The 22855-nt window shown below is 48.4% G+C and overlaps 1 protein-coding gene across 2 annotated transcripts in view; it reads right to left on the reverse strand.

The window, feature by feature from the left end:
- Nucleotides 1-22855, reverse strand: part of TBC1D22A (TBC1 domain family member 22A) — a 280355-nt gene that overhangs the window by 175788 nt on the left and 81712 nt on the right. For both annotated transcript variants that reach the window (XM_074272072.1, XM_074272071.1), the window contains one exon: nt 21678-21740. In XM_074272072.1, the coding sequence (XP_074128173.1) occupies nt 21678-21740 (63 nt within the window). The remainder of the gene's footprint in view (nt 1-21677; nt 21741-22855) is intronic.

The following is a 22855-nucleotide window of genomic DNA, read 5'->3' on the forward strand; positions in this document are numbered from 1 at the left end:
CAAGTGTAAGTAATTGCCCTTCACTCCTTAATCAAGCACATACAATCCCCCAGTCCTCCCCTTTTTCCCAAGAGAAGCTCCTGTTCACGCCAGCTCTGGTGGGAGGCTGCCATGTTTGGGGGCAGATGGAGAGCTGAAGACAAGATCTAGATTTTGAGTCAGAAGACCAGGAGCGGGCCCAGCTCTTGGGCCAATGTTGACCTTGACTCGGGTTTGTTCCTAACTTGCCTTCTTTCTCCTAAGAATCCTGGTCCATCCAGATGGGCCACCTGGCTGTGAGGAGGTTCCCATTCAAGAATATTCAGGAAGCACCCCATGACCCAGCTGAAGGCACCGTGGCCACGGGGACGTGCGGCTGGCCAGACACCTGGGGACAGCGCCCCCGCCACTTTGCAGGTCACTTGTGAGGCTGCTTCTATGCCAATGTCCCAGACCACATAGCAATGGTCAGCAGGAAAGCCAGTCCTTCCACTTCAGTCTCAGCCCGCCACAAAGGGAGTTAAATGGCCCAGGAGACCAAGCATTGGAATCATTTCCAACAACTCAGCCCTTTTCCAGTGGGGATAGGCTGGAAATAACTGAAGTAACGTGGAGGGCATGAGCTACCCAGGAAATAAAAGTTCTACTGAAGCCCACATCCACCCGACGCTCCCCTTCGCACTTGTCCATGGGAGAACCAGAGCCCGCTGACGGACCCAGGGGCAGATGCACAAACATGACAGTACAATGGGCTTTTTAACCCGCTGGTGGTGTCCTTGGGAGCATTTCCATTACTGGAGCACCAGATGGCCATGCCGGGCCCCCAAATCTAGAACATGCGCCAGAAGTGTTCTAGACCAGACAGATGGACAGCCAGCATAATCAGCGATTTTCTTTTAGGATTCTTCCTCAGACAAGCACATCCGGGGAAGAAATAGCGATCATAATACCTCCACATTCCCACAACACTCGATGGATGCTGGTCCCACAGGGCCACACCCCGGGTCTGGTAAGGACACTGGGCATGGGGAGAGGTGAGGGTCTGCTAGCACTCACACAGAGGGAGAGGCCAAGAGGATGGAAGGAGCCCAGCTGGGGAGCCAGAGAAGCCCAGGGCCTCCATGGCCTTAATGGGGATTGAGCCCTTTACATGGCCAAGCTTTCTCTTCCAAGGCCCGTTCCCAGTTCAGAGAGGCCAAAAGCCGCTCCCTGGGGACCAGAGGGGCCCGGCTGGCAGGAAGAGGGCAAGCACCAGGACTAGCAGCTGGGCTTCTGCCTCGGAGGGCCTGCCTGCGATTTCTCACAAGGCAGAGGATTTGTAAGAGTCCTGACGATCCAGGGGTGTCCCTTGGGGGCAAGATGCCCTGGGACACCCGGGGCATGGTGGGGGGTGTGACTGGCTCAGGAAGCCCAGGGAGGGCCAGGGCAGCCTGGGAACGATCAGCAGAAAGCATCCATGAAGAAAAGGTACTTCCAGGTGCCATAGGAGCAAAGCCAGGCTCCTGCTGAGGCTGCTCCCTAGAATGCCCGCTTAGGCCAGGACCAGGGAAAGTCCGGCCCATGGGCCAAGGCAGACTATAGGCCACAGTGAGCCCAAAGCTGGGCACAACCACTTCCCACTACTCCGGTTCTATAAGTTGGTCATTTTATTTAGCCCACGAATGATGTTTTAAAAAAAACCAAATGGCCATGCCAAAAAAAAGGTTCCCTACTGCCGGTTTAAGGGGACATTGGGTAGGCAATGCCCTTGATTCTGACGGCCCCCTGCCAAACAGAAATGGGACCAAGGCAGGAAAAAGGCATTCACAGAAGGGGAAGGACAGTCCCCGGACAGACGCAAGCCAGGACAAGGGTTTCCAACCTGTTTCCGACCATTGGCTCTGGGCCAGCTGCTGGTTCCTCAGCAACCCACAGTGCCCAGAGCCCAGGGCCCCAATGTCGGGGAACCCGAAGGAGCCCCACCTTGGCTCTGGATGCGACACCAGGTAGGAACCACTAGGAGAAAAGGCGATGTCCCTTTAGGGAGGAAGGAGCAGAGAGCGAAGCTTCAGAGCTGCAGACCACTAGCTAGGCCCATCTCCCCTCCACAGATGCCAGGGGCCCCAGGGTTACCGCCAGCTATCTGCTTTAGGGAGGGCCCCCCCCACAGCTTCTATAAAAACAAGGCACTGAGGACACGTGCCCTGGGGGCAGTGCCACATGGGACTACAACCTCCAACACCGAACAACTGCCAACATTTCTTCCAAATGCTAGTGACACAATATTCTTACAGGTAGGAGCAGCAAGGTGGCCAGTAGGGATGGCCAGGCCCAGAGTGCACAAGACTCGTCTCCTCGCATGCAAATCCAGCCTCAGACATTTCCTAGCTGGGTGACCTGGTCAAGTCACTGAACCTCGTCTGTCTCAGTTTCCTCGCCTGTCAAATGAGCTGCAGAAGGAAATGGCCAAGCACTCCAGGGTCTCTGCCAGGAAAACTCCAAATGGACCCACAGAGAGTCAGACATAACAGAAAATTCGTACTTTTTCATTACAGCAGGTCTGAGATACCCATTTGTCAGACAGACCAGGCCCAGTTACTGAAGAATTTATAAATAATAAAATTGTATTTTTTTTAAATAAATTCAATAATTGAGGGGCAGCAAGATGGTGCAGTGAATAGAGTGCTGGCCCTGGAGTCAGAAGGATCTGAGTTCAAATCTTACACTTACTAGCTGTGTGACGCTGGGCAAATGACAACCTCAACTGCCTCGCAAAACAAAACAAAACAAACGAAAAACAAATTCAATGATTTTGATCAATACAAAGCCAATCATCACCCCCTAATGTTGAATACAGATGCAGAATGAGACATTTGTCGACATAGGCAATACGTGAATTTGTTAGCTTGTCCATCTGGATTTCTTATAAAGGCTTTGTTTTCCTTTATGATTTTTTTTAAGCTGGGAAGAAGGTAGGAAAGAAAATAAAGGCTTGTTAATTTAAAAAATAAAATTTAGTTTTTAAAAAGACATTCAATAATTCCAATTTTTTTCTGTCATTTCAGATTGGCTTTCTACCAATTAAATCAAATTGCTACTTCCCTGGAAAAATAAAAAACAAGAGTCTAGAGAGAAAGAAAACAAGATCTTAAAATCGACACCTGTGTACAGCATCCTATAGAAAGACGGCCCAGGAATAAAAAGATATAAAAGGAAAAAAAGAAAAAAGAAAAAACAAGGAACAAACAACAAGTCTGTTGGTGGTTAGTGGGTAAATCCCCAATGGCTTTGTGGTTCCTTCTCAAGAACTGCTAAACCTGACAACTAACAGGAGACGGAGATGAGGAGGAGGATGACAGTAAGTTACCCACAGAGAAGTCAAGCAAGTAGTGCAGGAAAAGCAGTGGCGTGGGGCTCACGAGATCTGGATTCCCCCCCCCCCCCCGCAAGATCTGGAAGATCCCCACTTCTAACCCTGGGAGCCTGAGCAAGAGCGTGTACCATGTAACTAAAGGCACACTGCTTCCTCCGTTAGAATTAAAGCCCTCTGGGGGCAGCTAGGTGGCGCAGTGGATAGAGCCCCAGCCTTGAATTCAGGAGGACCGAGTTCAAATCTGGACTCAGACACTTAACACGTCCTAGCTGTGGGACCCTGGGCAAGTCACTTAACCCCGGCCTCAGCAAAAAATAAAAAAGAATTAAAGCCCTCTGGGGGCACTTGGCCAGCCACACAGCAGGTACTCAATAAGTGCTCAGTGACTGACTGGCTCTGCTATAAAACTCAAGGAGCGGCAGTTGGACTAGAACACTTGCTGGGTTCCTCCCAGGCCTAAATCTCAGGACTGATTTCCTCTGGAATATTACCAAGCAGTGAGTGAACCCCGATTCTGAGGTATGCTCTGGAAGGAGCGCCTCTCCCGAGGGCCAATTCTGTGGCCATTGTCCCACAATCTTCTGTCATACTCTGTGAGGGTGGGCCACAGTCTGAGTCTGAACATCTGGGGGCGGGGGGGAGTGGAGAAGAGCTGATGACACAAAGGGATCTGGTCCTTATCACCTGCAATCCACCTGGGGTGACAATAACAGTGGGCCACTTACAACAGGACACTCCCTACACTGAGAGCTCAACGGACTCTACCTTCCTCCTCCAGGCTCTCGGCACCCACTGGATCTGAGAGTAAAATCAAAACCCTGGCTAGGTTTTCTACTGTAAAACAAAGGGTGTTCTCTCTCTCTCCCTCTCCCTCATTTTATTAATTTATTTATGTGCATTAATTCCTTCCACTTCTGCCCTTTCCCAATTAAAAAAGAAAAAGAAACCCAGATAACAAACGTGCATCACCTCACAAAACACATTTCTACACTGGTTGTGCCCCACAATGTCTCTGTCATCCTGCATTTTTCTCCATCACCTCTCCAGGAGGAGGTGGGTAGCACGCTTCTAATGCCCACTGGTACTCTGCTCATTTGCACCCAATGGTCTTCTCCCGGTCGGCACTGACTGCAAGCACCTGGAGGACAGGGACTTCATCTTCCTCAGTCTCTGTATCCCCTCGCTTGTGAAGCTCTGTATACAGGTGGGGCTTGAGAAGTGATAAAAAACAATAATGTCCATGGGAATTATAAAGATCAGTGCTAGCCACAAATTCAACCAATCCAAAAGAGCTCTCCACTTTCAGCTCCGTGCTCGCTTGGAGGAAATGTGCTCCTCACTGCGCAGCTCTGGGGATCGGAACTGAAATCAGCCATCCGAGGTACCGAGTGCCGAGCACTGCTATGCTACCTGACTGAGCCCGGCCTCCTTGGGTAGAAAAGGAAGCAGGTGGGTGAGACGATCTCTCAGGTCCTTCCTAGGACTGAGAGTCTATGGCTATGCCCAACCAGCTGGCGATGGAACTCCCTGAATCGGTCCTAGGCCCAAGATCTGTAACAAAGCTTTTCAACCCGAGTAAGAAGAGGCAGAGACTGACTATCACTGCATCCCCACGGCGGCCAGCTCCTGACCCCCATGGGGCCAGTCCTGAGCCATAGAGCCTCCTCCACTCCACCCCGGCTGACAAGCAGCCTCACCCACGCCCGTGCCGCGTGCACTCTGAACCCGACATCCCTCGCCATCTCTAGTCACATTATGCTCGTGCCCATGAGCTGTGTGGCAAACACGGATCTGACACGACTCCCAACAAAACAAAGCTTGATGTTCGCAAAAAGAAACCGCTTTGTTATCGATAACCTGCAAGCAGAGGAGCATCTTTTAAAAGGTTATAGAAAGATATACCTTATCTAGAACGCAATAAAAAAAATGACGCTTCGGGGGAAGCTCTCTGAACAGAATGGAATAAACAAGGGAATTCCAGAACAGGGAGACATTAACTGCTCGGTGACCATGGGACGGCCAGGAGCCAGCACAAAAATGCCAGACAGAACCACCCAAGCTGCGCTAACGTCTGGAGGAGTAGCCCGGCTCGGCCATGACTTCCTCATCCTAAGGCTGGACCATCCGCTCTAAATCTCAGGACTTCCTCTCCCTCACAACGCTTAACTAACAACTACAACACAGCATGGACAGCACCACACGGTTCATAAAGAGCTTTTCCCACAAGGAGGGTACCATCAGCTCCCTCTTAGAGATCAAAAACCCAGCTCACACAACCAAGTACATGGCTACATGTCCATCCAAGTCCCTTCAGTCTTCCTCGGCTCGGCCAGGCCCAACCCACACCTTCACCCCTGCGCTTGGGCATGTGCTGCCGCCACCGGTGCCAAGGGCCCAGCTGCAGCCTTAACCCAGGTTCAGAAAAACAGACCAACTACAATCACATCTCTGAGCAAATCTTCCTTTGCTCTCCAGGTCATGGGAAAGGGGGAGGAAATGCTGACAGTGTCCGCCCCAGACCATCGCCAGGCCCCAGGTGCCAGGAAGGAGAATGTTCTGTGGGGCAGGTGGGAGGAGAGCAAGCAGACGAGAGCCTTTTTCATGGGACTGCAATCTGAACTCCTCTCCAGAGGGCTCCTGACCTGGAGAACCCCTAAAATGGGAGGCCATCTCAGCCCCAGACATTACATCTGGGAAGAAGTATCCTTGGGCCCCCCACAGCTGGCTCTCCAGAAAAGCCACTGAAGGAGGGCGCCCCAACAAGCTGCATGTTCACTTCTCACCCATCTCCAATGCAGACTCCTCCACCTGCCCCAGGGGAGGATCTTCCTCCCCCTCCTCAGCTCCCTCGGATGTCAGCACGCGGAGGCAGAGGCCTGACCTTTTTGCTTGTGATTGCAGTACCAGAAGCTAATAGCAACAGGAATGCGTGGACCTGATTTTCTTTGATTTCTTAACTCTCCTCGAGGAGGAGCATCATGAAGGCAAAACCAAAGTCTCCTTTGTTGCGCATCTCCATCCCCATCCTACATATTTGTGACCTAAAAGCAGCCATCAGTGTGGAGAATTCCTGCTGCTTGGGCTAATTTTGGCCTTAATACCAAGAAAATGCAAGTGCTTCATCAGCCAGCGATACACCATCCATATGTAGAACCGATGGGTACCATAAATGGAGAAGTGAACGCTGTGGATAAGTCACTTACCTCGGCAGTCAACTTTCCAGGGGTGAAGGCTGGGCCGATGAGATGGATACATACAATGTCAGAGCTAGCCCAGTGTTTGGGAGGCTCCAGAGGCAAGGGTGGGAGAGGAGAGGTATTAGACTGACCACCAAACTGAAGGTCAATGGAGCTGCCGGGCTGACCTCATTGCCCATGCCCATGAATCTGGGCAGGCCACCAGCGCCATGCCAGGAAACAGAATCGCTTCCATTTGGATTGTCATAAATACGACACCAGATACTGAGGTCCTTTCTCAAACCAAAACGCCAGAGTGCAGCTCCACTGGGCTGGCCACAGTGCTCGAATGCCAAACGTAGGGGGCCAAAGAGATGATTTTCTGGGAAAAGCACTCACATGGTGGTCAGAAAGAGAAATACAAGGACACTCTCAAGTCTCTCGTAACTTTCCAATTGACTGGGAATGGGAGACTCTGAAATAGAACCACCAACATAGCCTGCTCTCGTCAGAGAAGGCACTGAACCCTATGAAAAGAGGAGAACTATGGCAGCTCAAAAGAACTGTGAGATGCACAAGTTTAGAGAATCCACTCCAAATGTTCACGTGGACTCTCACATTTACCATATTTACAATATTTCCAAGATTCACCGTACCACAATTTCACTATTTACTATATACCATCCAACTTTTGGTAGAACCTTCCGAGCCCGTACTGATCTGATCTGCCACAAATACACAGCAATTTGACTCTCAAATGTTGTCATTTGAAATGGAGGGACAACAAGCAACCAACCAATCTGCAATCCAACAGAAACTGTACCCTGTGAAAAAAGCAGAATGACGGCAGCTCAAAGCAACCATGGGACACAAGTTTAGAGAATCCATTCCAAATGTTCACACGGACTATTTATCATATTTACCAAATCATACGATATTTCCATATTTACGATATTGCCAATAATTACCATATTTACCATACTATAATACACATTTACTATACTATAGTACCATATTTACTATATACCACCCAACCTGTGGTAGAGTCCTTTGAGGTGGTACTGATCCATACAATATTACTAATATTTTCCATATTTACTATACCATAGCACCACCATTTACAATAACCAATCTGTGGTATTTAGACTATCACATTGGCCATAGGATATTAGCATATTATACCTTCGGAATCTAATACTTAATGTGCAACCAAAAAAATGGTATTTACATACATATATTGTGTCTAGGTTATACTGTAACACATGTAAAATGTATGGGATTGCCTGTCATGTAAAGGAGGGAGTAGAGGGAGGGAGGGAGGGGATAATGTGGAAAAATGAATACAAGGGATGTTATAAAAAAAAAATTACTCACGCATATGTACTGTCAAAAATAATTTATAAATAAAATTTTAAAAAAAAGGATATTAGCATATTTATAATATTACCAATGTTCACCACTATTTATTACATGCCATCCAGCCTATGGTAGAGCTCTAGCTCCTACTGATCTGATCTGCCAGTCAAACACGCCACAATTAGACCCTAAAACGGTGTCGTCATTTGAGAAGGAAGGATAACAAGCCACCAACCAGTCTGCAGTCCAATAGAAACTTTGAGTCCGGGAGCAGAGGTGACTTCCCTTGGCAGAGGCCTCTAACATAGCTAAGGCCATATCTGGCTGCTTCACAAGCTCCTACCACAGGTTTGCAGAGGGAATCACCAACAGTTCACTTTCTTCTCCTTTCTACCCAAGCAATTTCCAAGCATGACAACAGAATGCTTTAATTGGATAGGAATTAAACCCACCGTAGTGTTTAAATTTATTGCTTATTGAAGTGTAGGGCCTTAAGCACTGCCTGGAGGCTAGTTTGTGGGAAGCATTGATCCTCAGATAGCCCAGCTTCAGCACACACCCCTGCCCAGAGCCTCAGACACCTCACTATGGGCAGCATTATTTAAATTGTTATGGCCATCACAATTAAGCAGATAAAGTTCAAAAAGCTGTCCCTAAAGAATTGTTCAAAGAAATTAATTTTCCCTTTTCCTTAAAAGGGATCATCAAAAGAGAAGATTAAAAGGGATGCGGGGAAAGAAAAAAGAAAAGAAACAAAATCACAGATCCTGTGGCAAGCTGGGATCTCCAGGGTGGAAGGGCACGGAGCTGATCCCTTTGAGTGAGGGAAGCTGGATCCAGTGGGCGATGGACTCCAGCGGGTGATGGAAGGCCCCACAGACATTCTGAAGAAGTGGTTAGCCAGTCTCCACTAAGGCAGCTCCAATCTCAGAGCCGTTTACTTGATGCTGGAAGAAGTCCCACCTCCCTAAAGTTGGGGGAGACAGAGATCTGAGAATGAACCTGCAAATTGCCCTTTCCCGTGCCAAGAGCGATGGAGAATTCCTCACCAGCCACAGCAGCTCATTCCACTCCAGAGAGAAGGAAGTTTCCTTCTATTCGCGCTACTTTTATCCCTTTGCAGTGTCCCCACTGCTGCCGGTCTCTGCCATCTGGAGCCAAACTGTCTAACAGAAGGCGGCCCTTCAGACCCCTGAGGTTCGCTCTCCTATGGACCACTCCTAGGGTCTTCTCATCTTGGGGTAAACAAACACCCCCAGCTGCTCCAACCGCTCCCCGTCCCTGCCTCCTCTCACCAACCTTCCTAAAGCACGATACCAAGGACTGGATCTGACAGGCAATGGGCCTGGCACCTTCTGGTCCCTCCCTCAGCCCACGTTCCCTCTGGGGGCTGCCCCAGCACACTGGGACGCTCAGGCCATTGCAGAGATGCCCTGACCAGTGCACAGTAGGGGTTAAGTCAATTTGCCCACTCTAAGTCCACTGAGACTTCGAACGTTGCTTCGTTATGCGGCTTTTCATTCCACTTGGCCCAACGTTCTGGCTGCTGAGTTCCTTCTGAATCATGCTCTTTGTCGGCTGAGATTCCAGAGATCTGGAAGCAGGAAGAAGGGAGGCCGGGCCTCCCATCATGGCCATGAGCAGGACTGCTCATCAGGAGCCCGCGCCTCAGCTGGGCTGGGTTTAGCCAGCGCTTGGAGGGTGCCCAGCCCTTGTCCTCAGCATGCCATCTCCCCAAAGGAGCCCCAGTGACGGCCAGTCTGAGAATCAAGGCAGACTGGCAGGACCCGGGCAGCGGCCAAGCCCGAGCCCTTCCTCCAGAGTGATTCGTCCATGGCTGAACCAGAGGCGGCGTCTTAGGCAGGCTCAGGCTGGAAGGCCCCAGCCCTGGAATCACCCCTTGGTAGCTCCTCCTAAAGGTAGCCATGAACACGAAACAGCACTTCCCTGAAACGTCTGTGAGGAGCCATGTTTCCTCTCCCATCACCTTTTCCCAAGGAGACTTTGTACCTGACAAAGGCACAGCTGCCAGAGGGAGGAGGCTCTGTGGCAGCATGGACGCCCACAGCCCAGGCCCCCGGCCAGGGCTGCTGCTGGCTTAAAGATCAGTCTCCCAGGCAATGCTGCATCAGGATTCTTCCAATCCAAGCCCAGGACACTGGGGATGGCAGGGGGCCTTAGGTGCAGGCTAGCCCTGGGACCTCCCACGTGTCTCCCAGCATCCTCAGCCCCCTTCTGAGGGACAGCTCTGGGTTCCGCTGAGTCCATAATCAGAACAACAAGAGAACTAAAGCTACTAATGAAAAGTGAGAATGAAGGTGACATGGGGCAGGGAGAGAGGAGCCAGAGCAGCTCATACTCGAGTTTGGTAGAGACTGCTCCTGCTGAATCCTTTTATTCCACAGAGGAGGAAGGCAGTTACCCATCACTGGTCACTGGCAGACACAGCACCAGGAGCCAGCTCTTGTGGTCCCCCGGCCAGGCTCGTGTCACTGCCCTGTGATCGCGGCAGGAGACAGCACAGGTGGAGTTTCCAGGTGACTGGAAAATCTGTAACGACACTGAGGGGCTACAAGCCATGAAAGCGCAGAGTCCAAAGGAATCAATTCACAGATTCGAGCCATCTTTCTTCCAGTCAAGGGACAAATCTTTATTATAATGCTGAACATGAGGGCTAATCTCCAGGAGAACTTGCAGTTTACAAGGAAAGGACCTGGAGTCAGGTGCACTAACTATGCTAATTGTGTGCGTCAGTAAATCACCTGGGGGTCGTGGGGGTCCGGGCCCTACACAAGAGCCTCAGGAACTGATGTCTACAACCTGGCCTCCAGAATGTATAAAGCAATGTCCAGCAGAGCTCTGTCCGTATCAGGTAACTCCACAGGATCCTGCGGTGGGAGGAGGCAGCATTTCCTCCCTGGGGCCTACTCAGATACTAGGAGGCTACCAAGAACATGGTCATTCGCCGGCGTCCATTCGCTCGATCCACACAGGCCCAATTACCAACTTAAAAAAGACATAAGAGAGCCATCTGGCCAAATGAGCTGGGGAGGAAAGCCGACCTTTCCTAACCGCCTGGTTCCTCTCTCCCCTCTGCTGGCATCTGGGAGCCACTGAGGCATCTGGCTCTGGGTATGGGTCACCTCCCGATGCAGGCCCAGGCTCGCAGTGGTGAGCCCCGACTTGGGCAGCACGGAGAGGGGAAAACCAGCAGCCACCAAGGGCCTGGCAGAAAAGCTGCTGGTCTCCAGGGACACAAAGACCCCTGGAGGCCAAAGTGTCTGCCAGGATGAGGAAGGCAAGAAAACAAAATAATCTCCTGCTGGTTCAGAATTCAGGAGCTCTGTGCTCTCCTGTCAAGTCACGACAAATCAGAAAGGAAGGAGATCAAACGGGTTGGAAAAGGATGCACAGAATCGGGCTGGGAGAAGAAAAAGAAGGAGCTTTGAAAGCAGCGGCAGCAGCCCTCTCTGGAAACACCCCCATCTCACCATCATTAATTCTCCCCCAAATCAAAGTTGCTGAGCTTTTGTTCCATTTATTCTAAGCTCAGCCCCCCTTCCCTTCAAATACTAAACACACACACACACACACACACACACACACACACACACACACACGTCCTCTGTCCAAAAACAGCCCCATCCTTCCAACCCAACAGAAATCACAAGTCCAGGAGCCTTCCCCAAATAATTCACCAAGTCACATTCAAGATATCCAGGGCGTTGGTCCCCCAGAGCTCCAGGCCAGGCCAGCCCTCCCTCTATTCAGGACGCACGTGGAGACCCATCAGCTTCTCTACACAGGTCACCCCAGCACATCTCTGCAGCCAAGGCCTGGCCCCAGGTCTCCAACCATAACCGGCACAGCCCTTCACATGTCCAAGATGGAGCTGACTAAATCCCCCCCAAGTCTCATCTGACCAGTAGTAAGAGCACCATCCTCCAGCCCCCCAGGTTTACCACCTCAGTGTCAGCTCAGCACCTCCAATCAATTGCCAAAGTGCAGCATCTCCTACCGCTCTGCCAGGCCCGGAGGTCCTTGTGCCCCCACTTGCCGGCCCCCTGCCATCATCAGGACTGAAAACTTCTCTGACGGATAGGGAGGCCCTTCCCAGCCTGGTGTTCTCCACACAGGCTACAGCCCAGCTGATCAGGCTGGTCCCCAAAACGGCACCCTCCTCCCATAGCCTCTCTGTACCCTGCCCTAACAGAGGCCTCAGGAGTATCCCTCCTGAAAAACAGGAGCCCTGAAGGGCAGGGGCTGGTCTCCCGCTTCTGTCTGCCCACTGCTTCAGCACACCCGGTGCATCGCAGGGACTTAGTCGAAGCCTGCCGACACGAAAGCTTCCGAGTGCATCTGCACAAAAGCAGAGGGCCTTTATTCGTAGTCGGTGTTATCGGGCTCACCCCAGGAGTCCGGTGGGTGAGCATCTGGGCCTCCCTCAGCACTTGGGGCTCACTTCCCAGGGGAGTGGGAGACTTCTAAGAGGGGTCCCTGGACTCTCATCTCCACATCTCAATCTTTTCTTCTGAAGAATGCCGCTGCTCTCTCAAATCTGTCCTCCCTCCCACTCACACCACAATAAGGGCAAGAGCCAGGACACTGGGTGAATAGCATCGTAAGCTCCGACCTTCACCCAGCGGGAGCACAAGTCACAAGTTACAGGGAAAGTCGCCAAGGCGACAGCTCCATGGAATTTTGGCAATTAGAAAGTGTGAGCACTATCACTTTCCTCAATAACAGAATTAGAGGGGAAAGATCTCAGTCACAGTACATTAACTCACATTTAAATGAATGGGCTGTCTGTTTAAACAGTGATGTTATCTGCCAAATGAGAATAAAGGCAGAATGCTCAAAATAACGGGATGTGTTTAACAAATTCACAGACTACTGAAAGTGGTTTAACAATGACTCCTTCCTGGGTATCATTAGCTATTAAAGTTCTGTTGGCATTCATGATTTTTTTTGCTTGAACTGAACACAAGTCGATTCATTAAACAACAATACATTCACCCTTTGCAATCCTTGAGAAGAGGTCATTTGTTCTGATCTATCGGCGCTTCTACTGGGCCTATATCCCCAAGAGATGATAAAGGAGAAAAAGGGACCCACATGTGCAAGAATGTCTGTGGCAGCCCTCTTTGTGGTGGCCAGAAACTGGAAACTGAGTGGATGCCCATCAGCTGGAAAATGGCTGAATAAATTGTGGTATATGAATATTATGGAATATTATTGTTCTGTAAGAAATGACTAGCAGGATAAAGACAGAGAGGCCTGGGAGACTGACATCAACTGATGCTGAGTGAAACGAGCAGGACCAGGAGAGCATCATGCATGGCAAGAGCAAGATTACACGATGATCAATTCTGATGGAGGTGGCTTTCTCAACAATGAGGTGATAGAGGCCAGTTTCAATGATCTCGTGATGGAGAGAGCCCTCTGCACCCAGAGGGAGGGCTGTGGGGACTGACTGTGGATCACAACAGAACATTCTCACACTTTTTGTTTTTGCAGTTTGATTGTTTTTTGTTGTTTTCTCATTTTTTTTTCTCCTCTTTGATCTAAGTTTTCTTGTGCAGCATGATAATTGTATCCCAAGAGATCTTAAAGGAGAGAAAGGGGCCCACATGTGCAAGAATGTTTGTGGCGGCCCTTTTTGTAGTGGCAAGAAACTAGACACTGAGTGGATGCCCTTCAATTGGAGAATGGCTGAATAAGTTATGTTATGTGAATGTTATGGAACATTATTGTTCTATAAGAAATGACCAGTAGGATGATTTCAAAGAGGCCTGGAGAGACTTATAAGAATTCACACTAAGGGAACTGAGCAGAACCAAGAGATCATTATACATGGCAACAACAAAATTAGGTGATGAGAGCCATCTACACCCATTGTTTTTTCTGGTTTGATTTGATTTTTCTTGTACAGCAAGATAATTGTATAAATATGTATGCATATGTTGGATTTAACATCTATTTCTATCATGTTTAACACATATTGGGGGGCAGCTAGGTGGCGCAGTGGATAGAGCACCAGCCTTGAATTCAGGAGGACACTTCCTAGCTGTGTGACCCTGGGCAAGTCACTTAACCCCAGCCTCAAAAAAAAAAAAAAAAAAAAAAAAAACATATTGGAGTACTCACCATCTATTGCAGTGGTCCTCAAACTTTTTAAACACGGGGCCAGTTCCCTGTCCCTCAGACTGTTGGAGGCCAGACTATAGTAAAACAAAAGCTCACACTCTGTCTCCGCCCCTCAGCCCATTTACCATAACCCAGCAGGCGGCATACACGTCCTAAGCGGTTGCATCTGGCCCACGGGCCTGAGAACCCCTGATCTAGGGGAAGAGGTGGAAGAAGAGGGCGGAGGAATTAGAACACAAGGTTTTGTAAGGGCTAACGTTGAATAATTGTCCACACATATATTTTGAAAAATAAAAAGTTTTAATAAAGGAAAAAAAATGTTTCGCTTGGCTTCAGACACATAATGGATTTTAGATTGTTTGCCTTTTCAATGAGGGGAAAATTCATGAGCAAGGGAGAAAATTTGGAACTCAAAACTTTAAAAAAAAAAGTTACAATTTTTCTAGGTGTAAATAGGATATGTTTAGTGAAATTAAAAGATATTTCAAAAATAATTTTTAAAATTATCCATACATATGTTGGATTTAACATTTTTTAACATGTTCAACATAGATTACTTGCCATCTGGGTAGGGCATGAGGGGAAGGGGGGAATTTCAAACACAAGGTTCTGCAAGGGTTAATGGCGAAAAATTTTCTATGCATGTGTTTTGAAAATAAGAAGCTCTAACAAAAATAAAATTTAAAAAAAAAAGAGAAGAAGCCAGTTGATGCTCAATGATTTCAGGAAAGATGGTGAAGTCATTTTGGCCAGGGCCCTTCTCCAGAGCACTGCTGACAGCATCCAGCGAGCTGTGACACAAGCATGGTGATGTCATAGGGACAGCCATGGATCCTGCATCTGGAGCACACGAGGGCTTCAGAAACCACCTCGCTCCACCCTAAGGCCCAAGGGCCCAACATGAGAGGTGCCTGTGCAAGGTCACCCACGTGGTGTCAGCAGCAGAATGTGAATCCGGGGCATCTTATCTCAAGACAAGCACCCACTCCACTCTACCCCAAGAGGAGCACCGTCACAATCGGAAAGACACTCTACCTAAGAGCTGACCTCTTTGTCAGTCTAGTTTTTTGGAAAAAGAAAGTCTATGGGAAAGGGAAGTACCCCAATTTTCAAAGCCTACCCAGAGGCCACACACAGCTCTCTCTCCATCTTGGCGGCCTGCCGCTCTGGATCCCGCCCCATCCACTCCAATGGGGCCAAGCCCAGGCTGGCCGGGGGCTCCACTTCGGAGGCGTGTCGGGCCCACAGGGGAACGCTCACAAAAGACTCCCAGAGGACACAGGACACTAGAGATTTTGGCAGACTCAGAAAGGAGAGAGATCAAGAGCGAGGATATAGTCTTTTTCATGATTGGTCAAAAAAATGTCAAGTCTGGTTTCAGGCCTGTAGGGACAGCACCGTTCTCTGATGTACTAGCAACACCACTTAACCCCACATAAAGCACTGTGCTCTATAGTTTCTGTAACCAGATAATAATAATAGCTATCATTTACATAGCCCTTTAAGGGTTACAGAATGCTTTACAAATATTATTTCATTCTAGACAACTCAATCTACAGAATCCATCTTGCTCAATAGCTGGAAGACGTATGTGGTTGGGGGGAAATGAGTTATGGCTCAATTTGGGGGTCACTCAGACCAAAGACTCTCCCCATCCACTTCGTCCCCCCCGGGCGGATCGGAGCCCCTGATGAAGATGATCCATATCCACAGTACAGTCTGGGAGGCGACTACCACGCCTGGAAATTCACTTACAATAAGGAGGAATCACTCAGGGCCCATTCCATGGCTCCATCCTAATTAATCATGCCATGTTCTCATATAACAAGCAATGATTTCCCGTTATGTTTGTAATTTACACTTCAACCATTTCATTTGTTGGGGAATCAAATGTATCAACAATTCATTCACCTCATTAAAATTATGCTAATTTCCAACCTTTATTCTGTCCTCAAATCACTGAACAGTGGGTGCCTAGATAGGCCACAAAGCACAAATGGGGTTCATTAATTTTTGATTTTATATCTTAAAGAAATAACAATTTTTACAAAAAAAAAAAAAAAAATCACGTCAGTGTGTCCTGAATGATTCCCTACAACTGACAGAATCAATTTTTAAAAGGAGGCCTCCTTCTCCCTCCTTGCCACTCTCCCCAGAGAGAGGAAGAAGAAGCCATACAGGCCTACCCCCCAGAGAGATCAAAGCACCCACACATGAAAACTTATTTCCAGTAGCTCTTTGGGAGAAACGAAGAACCAGAAGCCGAGGGGACACCCATCCAATGGGCAATGTCTGGAATGGTAGAAATGATGAAGAGCCTGGGGTCAGGGAACCTGGGATGATGGAGACAGCCTAATGTAGAGGGAAGCGAGCAGAACTGGGGGGGGGAAGATCACAGACAGTAATATGTCCAGACAACCGGACAATCTGGACAGATTCACCACTGAGCGGTATGGAGATCAACCAGGTTCTAGGAGACGAGAGAGGCTGCTGCCCTCCTGCCAAAGGATGGACCCCATCTATTGGATGAGCTCGGCACAGCTAACAAGGGCGTTTGTTTTTCTGGATTGGGTATATGTATTCTCAGGGTTTTCCTTTTCTTTTCTTCAAATGGAGAAGAAGATGAGAGGGAGAGAAAAAGAAATGTTTATTAATGAAGGGGAAAAAAAGAAGGAAATCTGATTTCTAAAAAAGAGAGAGAGAAAATGGGGGAAGCTTGGTGGCTAGAACCTCTAGGGGCAATGTGGCAGAGAAAAGCTCTCACCTGCTCCCCTCTGCCTCAGAACCAGCTCTGCTAAGAGATAGTGAGGAAAGGAGAAGTCCTTTTTTCTGCCCTCTGCATCCCTTCCCTAATCTGTCTATTGAATTGATTACATCTCTGTGCACGGCACCCTTTCAAATGGCCCAAAACACCAATGCCTTAATAAAATGCGTGCTCATGTCCCACATCTAGCAACAGTGTTCCCTAAAGCTGACGTCCATTAAATATAAAAATGATTCATTTCAGAACAATGAGAAAGAACAAATCTGGGAACATTTCTGGGACCCATCCAAAAGCCAAAGTTACCACTGACCAGCTACAGGGCCTTGCACAGGATCCTTTCCTTAGTGCCCAGAGCCCAGCGACCCCACCATGTGAGAAAGTTCCCTGTCAACTCTCAAGGTTTAGGTCTAAGAAGAGTTGGTAAAATCTTCCGGAGAAATAAATCCTAACAGGAGGAGATTGGGGAGTCAAGAAAAATGGCAGGCATGGAAGAACATGCTCAAGAGGAGCAGGAAGCCGGCACCGGCACTAAAGCCAAGAGGACCCCCAAGGAAGAGGACAGAGAAACAGGGAGAGTGGAAGAGATGCTGGACACGGTGGGGCGGCCATGGGCTGGGCGGAACTTCTCATTTGCCTCAGAAGCCCATCATTACAATGTTCTTTCTCTCCAGCAGCATAGGGGGGAACATCTAGCTCCCCCAAAAGCAGCCTGTTCTTTGAAGCAGGAGGATCCTAACGAGGGTCCACACACTAAGTTCAGCACATAGAAGTTCCAAGAATTCAGCGTACTCATGCAACAAGGCTGTGTCAAGTTAAAAGGAGGAGTGCACTTAAATAGGTGGCTCATTTTCCTCACCCTTTTTCCCCTTTGGTGCAATGCTAACACCAGAGAAGTGCAGGCTGAAGTGCTGAGAGCACCAAAGGTCAGGTGCCAAGGACCGGAGGAGCTGACCCCAAGGGAGTCATGTTCCTGAGTCCATGACCTCCTTTAGAATGCGCAATGATAAGGAAATAAGAGGGTGCCACCAACAGCACGGGGTCATGAAAAATAAAACATGCACCCTGAGGGACACGCGGATGGGAGTGATGAGGCTTCTGCATTAGAAATAAAAATCCATCGCCCAAATTCCAAACTGTGTTATTCATAACCAAGGCACACCAGTTAACAGTGACCTGAAGGGCTTCAGCCCAAACGTTGGCGTCTCAATAGTTGTGGTAAAAGAAGTGTCCTCTCCCTCATTATTTAATTCTCCTCACAAAAAGGTTCTCTCTCAAATAACTCCTTCATCACCAGCTTGCATGAATGCCACATCCTTCCAAGAGGCCAATCGGTGCTTCTGACATTATTTCTAGAGTAAATCTGTGACCTAGACATGATAGGTAACCCCGTGAGGAATTAGTTACAATGGAATGATGGATTTTTCAAGAGACAGAACTCTTTTTGGGGAAAGAGGAAGCAGAGATCTTTCAAACAGGCCGTCATTTGACCCTAAGAATGGAAGCGGTCAGAAAAGATGTCACCGAAGCTGTCGGAAGAACGAGACTGGGGATGGATACTCATGAGTGATAGATGGCCAGACCGGAGATCTCAGTTAAATATAAGCAAGCTAGGGGCAGCTAGGTGGCGCAGTGGATAGAGCACCAGCCTTGAATTCAGGAAGACCCGAGTTCAAATCTGGTCTCAGACACTTAACACTTCCTAGCTGGGTGACCCTGGGCAAGTCACATAAACCCAGCCTCAAAAAATAAATAAATGAATAAATGAATGAATGAATAAATAAATAAATATATATATATATATATATATATATATATATATATATATATATATATATATATATATATATATATATAAAAGCAAGCTGTGCTGGCCAGCGGGGGCCATCCAAGCTCAGCTGGTCCCATGGTGTCAGAAAGCCAAGAGCCCCTGCCTTTCCTTCACTGCAAGGAGAAAATGGCAGTTTAATCACTGGCGCCCTGGCTTCTCGAGAGTTTCCCGGTGACCACCTGTCACCCACACATGCGTCTTCTCAACTGTTCCTTCAGGAAGAAGAATGGGCCCAGCCAACAGGCGACCCCTGACTCCAATCCCCCTGGCATGATAACACCACAAGAAAAGCAAATGTTCTTTCACTAAATGTGACTATTTTATTCTTTGGCCTTTTTACAGAGGGACCACATGGAAGAAAAGGCACATTCATAGATGTTGTCATAAACCACAGTAAATCATAATGATGACAGGGAACAGCCAAGACCCTCCCCCTCTTCCTATGCTGAGGATCATCAGCAAGTGCCACTGGCTCCTCCCGCCATTTCCTTCTCTGCTCCTAGGTCCAGAGCAACAGATGAAGGAAATGTTGCTCCTCCTGCTCATTTCAAGGTATGTGAAGACCACACCCGAATGAGGTGACAAACTGCTGAGTGTCTCGGCCAAAAGCTGCAGACATGGGTCAAAGTTGGCTTTCACAGAGGCCCAGAGTGAAGCATGTTGGGCAGCCAAGCTTGGCTTCCGGTGGCAAATATCACAGGCACACTTAGCCAACCCGCACCTGGCACATAGGGCATCCTAGAGAGCAAATCAGGATCCAGAATGATCCTGGAAAGGGTCAAGTTATTCTGAAACACTCGGATGAAATGGAAGCAGATGTCTGCTTCCCTGTGGGGCAATCTCCACGTTCTCTCTGTATGTTCTCATCCGATATTCATTCCCATGCTCAATGTACCAATAAATACAGAGCCATTCCACCCAGCCTCCTCTCCCAGGCTCCCAGGCACCTATCCTCTCAATGTGTACACCCCGCCCCACTCCCAATGCTCTGTTGGCTGTTTTTTAATTCTTGTTTTTTTTTTAAATTTTGAGTTCCCGAACATCTCTTTCCCTCTACACCCTCCTCACTCAATGAGAAACCAAACAATATGACACCTATTATTAGTCTCGGTGCAAGAAGAAAAGAAAGTTTTTTCTTAAAAATCTGCTTCAATCTATATTCAGAGTTCATCAGTTCCCTCTCTGGAGACAGAGCGCTTTTTTCATCCTGGGATCTTTGGAGTTGTCTTGGGTCACTGTCTTGATTACAGTAGCTAAATCTTCCACACTGAACAGTTAAATTACTGCTATTACCATGTACAATGTTTTCCTAGTTCTGCTCACTTCATTCTTCATCTATTCACGTAAGTCTTTCCAGGTTTTTCAGAAATCAAGCTGCTTGTCCTTTCACATAGCACAATATTATTTCATCACAATCATATTCCACAATTTGTTCAACCACTCTTTGAAAAAGAATGAGAGAGAGAGAGAGAAAGAGAGGGTGTGTGTGTGTGTGTGTGTGTGTGTGTGTGTGTGTGTGTGTGTGTGTGTGTTTTCCTTTCCCTTGCTCTCTTTGGAATACAAAGCTAGCAGTACTGCTGAGTCAAAGGGTGTACAATTTCCCTGACAGTTATGTTATTCTAATTTTCCTTAATTAATCTTGGATTAATCTTGTGCAATCACTGGGTTCTAGAAATGCTTCTCTCCTCTTAAAATACTTTCAATGGGATCCAACCATTCTGGAGAACAATCTGGAAATTAGGCCCCAAAAGTTATCAGTTATGAGGATGTATTCTGATGGAAGTGGATTTCTTCAACATAGAGAAGAGCTAATCCAATCCCAATTGATCCATGATGGACAGAATCAGCTACACCCAGAAAAGGAACACTGGGAAATGAGTGTAAACTGAGAGCATTGTTGTTTTTCTTCCCAGCTTATTTTTACCTTCTGAATCCAATTCTTCCTGTGCAACAAGAAATTCGGTTCTGCACACATATATTGTACCTAGGATACACTATAAGATATTTAATATGTATGGGAATGCCTGCCATCTAGGGGAGGGGGTGGAGGGAAGGAGGGGAAAAATTGGAACAGAAGGGAGTACAAGGGATAATGTTGTAAAAAATTACCTATGCATATGTACTGTCAAAAAAAGTTATAATTATAAAATTAATAAAAAAATAAAAATATCTATGTAAAATAAGTTAATTAATTAATTAAAAATAAAATAACAAAATAAAATAAAATACTTTCAATGGCTCACCACTGCCATGAGGAACAAGAAAATATCCTAATTCCTCAAACTGCCCTTCAAGACCATCCACAGTGTGGCTTCCAGGATCTCGCTCCAGCCTCAGTTACAGTGGTCCCCAAGGTCTCAGCTCCTCCCAAAGAGGAATACCTCAATTGTACTGCACAGTCTCTTGCCTCAAGACTTGCCCCTTGACCCAGAGCCATCTTCTTCATGGACGGCCATCCTGCACGTTGATCGTGGCCCACCACATGCTACAACTGCTGTCAAACTTCCCCTACTCTCACTCTTCCCCACCCTGGTGATCTCCAAACATTTTCTCTTCCTCTTAGACATTTAACTCCACCTTAATTTACTTTTATCAAGTCCCAAACCCCTTGAGTGTTGGCCCCTTGCCCTTGGGCCCTTCTCTACGCTTCCACAAGAGCCATAAACCCATTAGAAACTTGACAACCGTTAGGACATATGTCCAAAGGGCTATGGTTCAACAGAAGTTGTGTTTTTAAGAAGTCTGACAAAATCCTAATAAGGAATCATCAGAAGTGTAAGAAATGACCTTCACGTAAGTACCACAAAGGATGGAGGACTGGGCATGGAGTCAGGAAGGCCCACGTTCAAATTTGGACAGACACCTCTTCCTGTGCTAACTTCTGCCTCCACTCCCTCTCCTGTAAAATGGGAATATTAATGGCATCTGCCTTATGATTGTTGTGAGAACATGTAGAAGAGTTAGCCCGGTGCCCGGCACATAGCAGATGCCCCTTCAACATGAGCCGTTATCACTTAGGAAAAGCAGCGAGACCTCCCACGGCTACAGCCAACAAGTCCTGCCAAAGGCTCTTACCTCAGTCACTTTGGGCTGGAGGATTAACGTCTCCGGACTCATGCGAGGGATGTCGATGTGAATCTGGGGATGTAAAAGAGCAGAGTTAGTTCATGCAGCACGGCCCCGGAGCCTCCCAAAGCCACGTCTGGCTGCAATTCCCATCAAGAAATGGCTCCCACCCTGTCCCCTCATCCCCCACCTCACAACCAGTCCAAACATATGGGCAAGGAATGAAGCAATGACTCCCTCCCGCTCACCAGCCACCCCTTCACTCTGGCACCTGAGCACCTCTTTTATTCCATCAGATTGAACTCTCAGACTGCCCAGCGCAGTCTGTCACAGGGCAGGGAAGGCCCCGACCAGGAGAAGGGCGCCTTCATGGCCACACACCTGGGGAGCCCCCTGAGCACCCACCAGATGACACCACCTGGGGCACGCAGGGCGCTGCCCCCACAAGGCCACCTGGGTCCCAAGCAGACCCGCCTTACCTCTCCAGCTTCTGGCTTAAGAGAGGGCCCAGGAGCACCCAGTCTTTCTACACAGGGCTCCTTATCCCTCCAACCTTCGATGTGACTTTTGTGGGCGCTGGGTCTAGGGCCAGACTAGTACTGCAGACAGCTCCCTCAATGAGGCACATTCTTTGCCTAGAACACTACGGCAGCCGGAGGCCTGGGCGCTCCCACCCTGGGCCTTTTAGCTAGGCAGTTAGCGCACCCGAGTGTCAAGGAGACTCCTTTTCATGAGCTCAGAGTCAGCCTCAGACACTTACCAGCCATGTGACCCTAAACAAGTCATTCCACCCTGTTTACCTCAGTTTCCTCATCTGTAAAATAAGTAGCCAACCACTCCATTAACCCAAAGGGAGTCACAGCGTCGGATGTGACTGGCAAGACTGAATAAGGCCCTCAGTAGAGACCAGAACCAAAGAGAAATGTCCGCTTTTTGTCCAGGTGACAGACACCCAAGGGTCACGGGACAGGGAAACAAACAACAGCCCCACGTTTCCTCTGAGCGGGGGACCCCGGCTAGCTGTGTTGCGTACAAGGAGACCTGGAGGCCGACCAGCTAAGCTGGCGCATTTTAGAGAAACAGCAACGAAATGCCCCAGAGCAGAGTCCCTTCCCCAGGCCACACAGCCAACAAGGAGCAGAGCCCACCCTTCTGAGGCTACTCCAGAGTTTTCCGGTTCACCACCG

Source organism: Sminthopsis crassicaudata, chromosome 5 (assembly GCF_048593235.1).
Source record: "Sminthopsis crassicaudata isolate SCR6 chromosome 5, ASM4859323v1, whole genome shotgun sequence".
Lineage (NCBI taxonomy): Eukaryota > Metazoa > Chordata > Mammalia > Dasyuromorphia > Dasyuridae > Sminthopsis > Sminthopsis crassicaudata.